Here is a 2,500-nt window from a genome sequence, read left to right as displayed (position 1 = left end):
CTCCACTACTCCACTTCCTCCACTACTCCATTACTCCACTTCCTCCACTACTCAACTACTCAACTTCCTCCACTACTCCACTCCCTCCACTACTCCACTTCCTCCACTACTCCACTTCCTCCACTACTCCACTTCCTCCACCCCTCCATTACTCCACTTCTCCACTCCCTCCACTACTCCACTTCCTCCACTACTCAACTTCCTCCACTCCTCCACTACTCAACTTCCTCCACTACTCCACTTCCTCCACTACTCCACTCCCTCCACTACTCCCCTTCCTCCACTACTCCACTTCCTCCACTACTCAACTTCCTCCACTTCCTCGACTCCTCCACTACTCAACTTCCTCCACTACTCCACTTCCTCCACTCCTCCACTACTCAACTTCCTCCACTACTCCACTTCCTCCACTACTCCACTTCCTCCACTCCTCCACTACTCAACTTCCTCCACTACTCCACTTCCTCCACTACTCCACTTGCTCCACTACTCCACTTCCTCCACTACTCCACTACTCAACTTCCTCCACTACTCCACTTCCTCCACTACTCCACTCCCTCCACTACTCCCCTTCCTCCACTACTCAACTTCCTCCACTACTCCACTTCCTCCACTCCTCCACTACCTCCACTACTCCACTTCCTCCACTACTCCACTTCCTCCACTTCCTCCACTACTCCATTACTCCACTTCCTCCACTACTCAACTTCCTCCACTACTCAACTTCCTCCACTACTCAACTTCCTCCACTACTACACTTCCTCCACTACTAAACTTCCTCCACTACTCTCTACTCAACTTCCTCCACTACTCCACTCCTCCACTTCCTCCACTACTCCACTTCCTCCACTACTCCATTACTCCACTTCCTCCACTACTCAACTTCCTCAACTACTCCACTTCCTCCATTACTCAACTTCCTCCACTACTCCATTACTCCACTTCCTACACTACTCAACTTCCTCCACTTCCTCAACTACTCCACTTCCCCCACTACTCACTTCCTCCACTCCTCCACTTCCTCCACTACTCCACTACTCCATTACTCCACTTCCTCCACTACTCCACTTCCTCAACTACTCCACTTCCTCCATTACTCAACTTCCTCCACTACTCCATTACTCCACTTCCTACACTACTCAACTACTCAACTTCCTCCACTTCCTCAACTACTCCACTTCCCCCACTACTCCACTTCCTCCACTACTCAACTTCCTCCACTCAACTTCCTCCACTACTCCACTTCCTCCACTACTCAACTTCCTCCACTACTCAATTATTCCACTACTCAACTTCCTACACTACTCAACTTCCTACACTACTCAACTTCCTCCACTTCCTCAACTACTCCACTTCCTCCACTACTCAACTTCCTCCACTTCCTACACTACTCCACTTCCTCCACTACTCAACTTCCTACACTACTCAACTTCCTACACTACTCAACTTCCTCCACTTCCTCAACTACTCCACTTCCTCCACTTCCTACACTACTCCACTTCCTCCACTCCTCCACTACTCAACTTCCTCCACTACTCCACTTCCTCCACTACTCCACTTCCTCCACTACTCCACTTCCTCCACTACTCCATTACTCCACTTCCTCCACTACTCAGCTTCCTCCACTACTCCACTCCTCCACTACTCAACTTCCTCCACTACTCCACTTCCTCCACTACTCCATTACTCCACTTCCTCCACTACTCAACTACTCAACTTCCTCCACTACTCCACTCCCTCCACTACTCCACTTCCTCCACTACTCCACTTCCTCCACCCCTCCATTACTCCACTTCTCCACTCCCTCCACTACTCCACTTCCTCCACTACTCAACTTCCTCCACTCCTCAACTTCCTCCACTACTCCACTTCCTCCACTACTCCATTACTCCACTTCCTCCACTACTCAACTTCCTCCACTTCCTCCACTCCCTCCACTACTCCACTTCCTCCACTACTCCACTTCCTCCACCCCTCCATTACTCCACTTCCTCCACTACTCCACTTCCTCCACTACTCAACTTCCTACACTTCCTCCACTACTCCACTTCCTCCACTACTCCACTTCCTCCACCACTCCTCCATATATATATTTGATTGATGTATTAGTGTGTGTGAATGTTGATATGAAGTGAACTGATGTGTGTTTCTCTGTTTCCAGCGTTTGCCGATCTGCCCAATCTAATGCAGCATCTGGACAACAACTTCAAGTACTGGAAGGGTTTGGATGAGCAGAAGCTGCGGAGCCTGAGGCCGCCGGAGTGACGGATTGGTCGAGACGTGCTTCCTCTGGCTCGTGACTTTCCTCCCGTTTATCATTAATAACTAATGATGAGAATCATGTTCGCTAATAAACACCCTGACAACGAGAAGCGACCCAGACGCCGAAGCGATCAGGACTGAGGATGTTCTAGACTGAGGCGTTTGTTCTACTGAACTCTCCAGCGTTTCCCTCCGATGTCGATCCACTGACGAGACTGCTGCCTTATTTTATACGCTA

The 2,500-nt window shown here is 50.0% G+C and overlaps 1 protein-coding gene across 2 annotated transcripts in view; it reads left to right on the top strand.

Annotated features, from left to right (window-relative positions):
* Positions 1-2,500, top strand: part of pde8a (phosphodiesterase 8A) — a 114,629-nt gene that overhangs the window by 110,786 nt on the left and 1,343 nt on the right. For both annotated transcript variants that reach the window (XM_081372646.1, XM_081372645.1), the window contains exon 22: positions 2,162-2,500. This exon is cut by the window's right edge and continues 1,343 nt beyond it. In XM_081372646.1, the coding sequence (XP_081228772.1) occupies positions 2,162-2,265 (104 nt within the window). In that variant the 3' untranslated portion in view covers positions 2,266-2,500. The remainder of the gene's footprint in view (positions 1-2,161) is intronic.

The sequence above is a fragment of the Scardinius erythrophthalmus genome, assembly GCF_964197995.2.
Source record: "Scardinius erythrophthalmus genome assembly, chromosome: 8".
In the NCBI taxonomy this organism is placed as follows: Eukaryota; Metazoa; Chordata; class Actinopteri; order Cypriniformes; family Leuciscidae; genus Scardinius; species Scardinius erythrophthalmus.
Note: the sequence above shows the minus strand (reverse complement) of the source record. Positions and strands in the feature narration are given on the sequence as shown.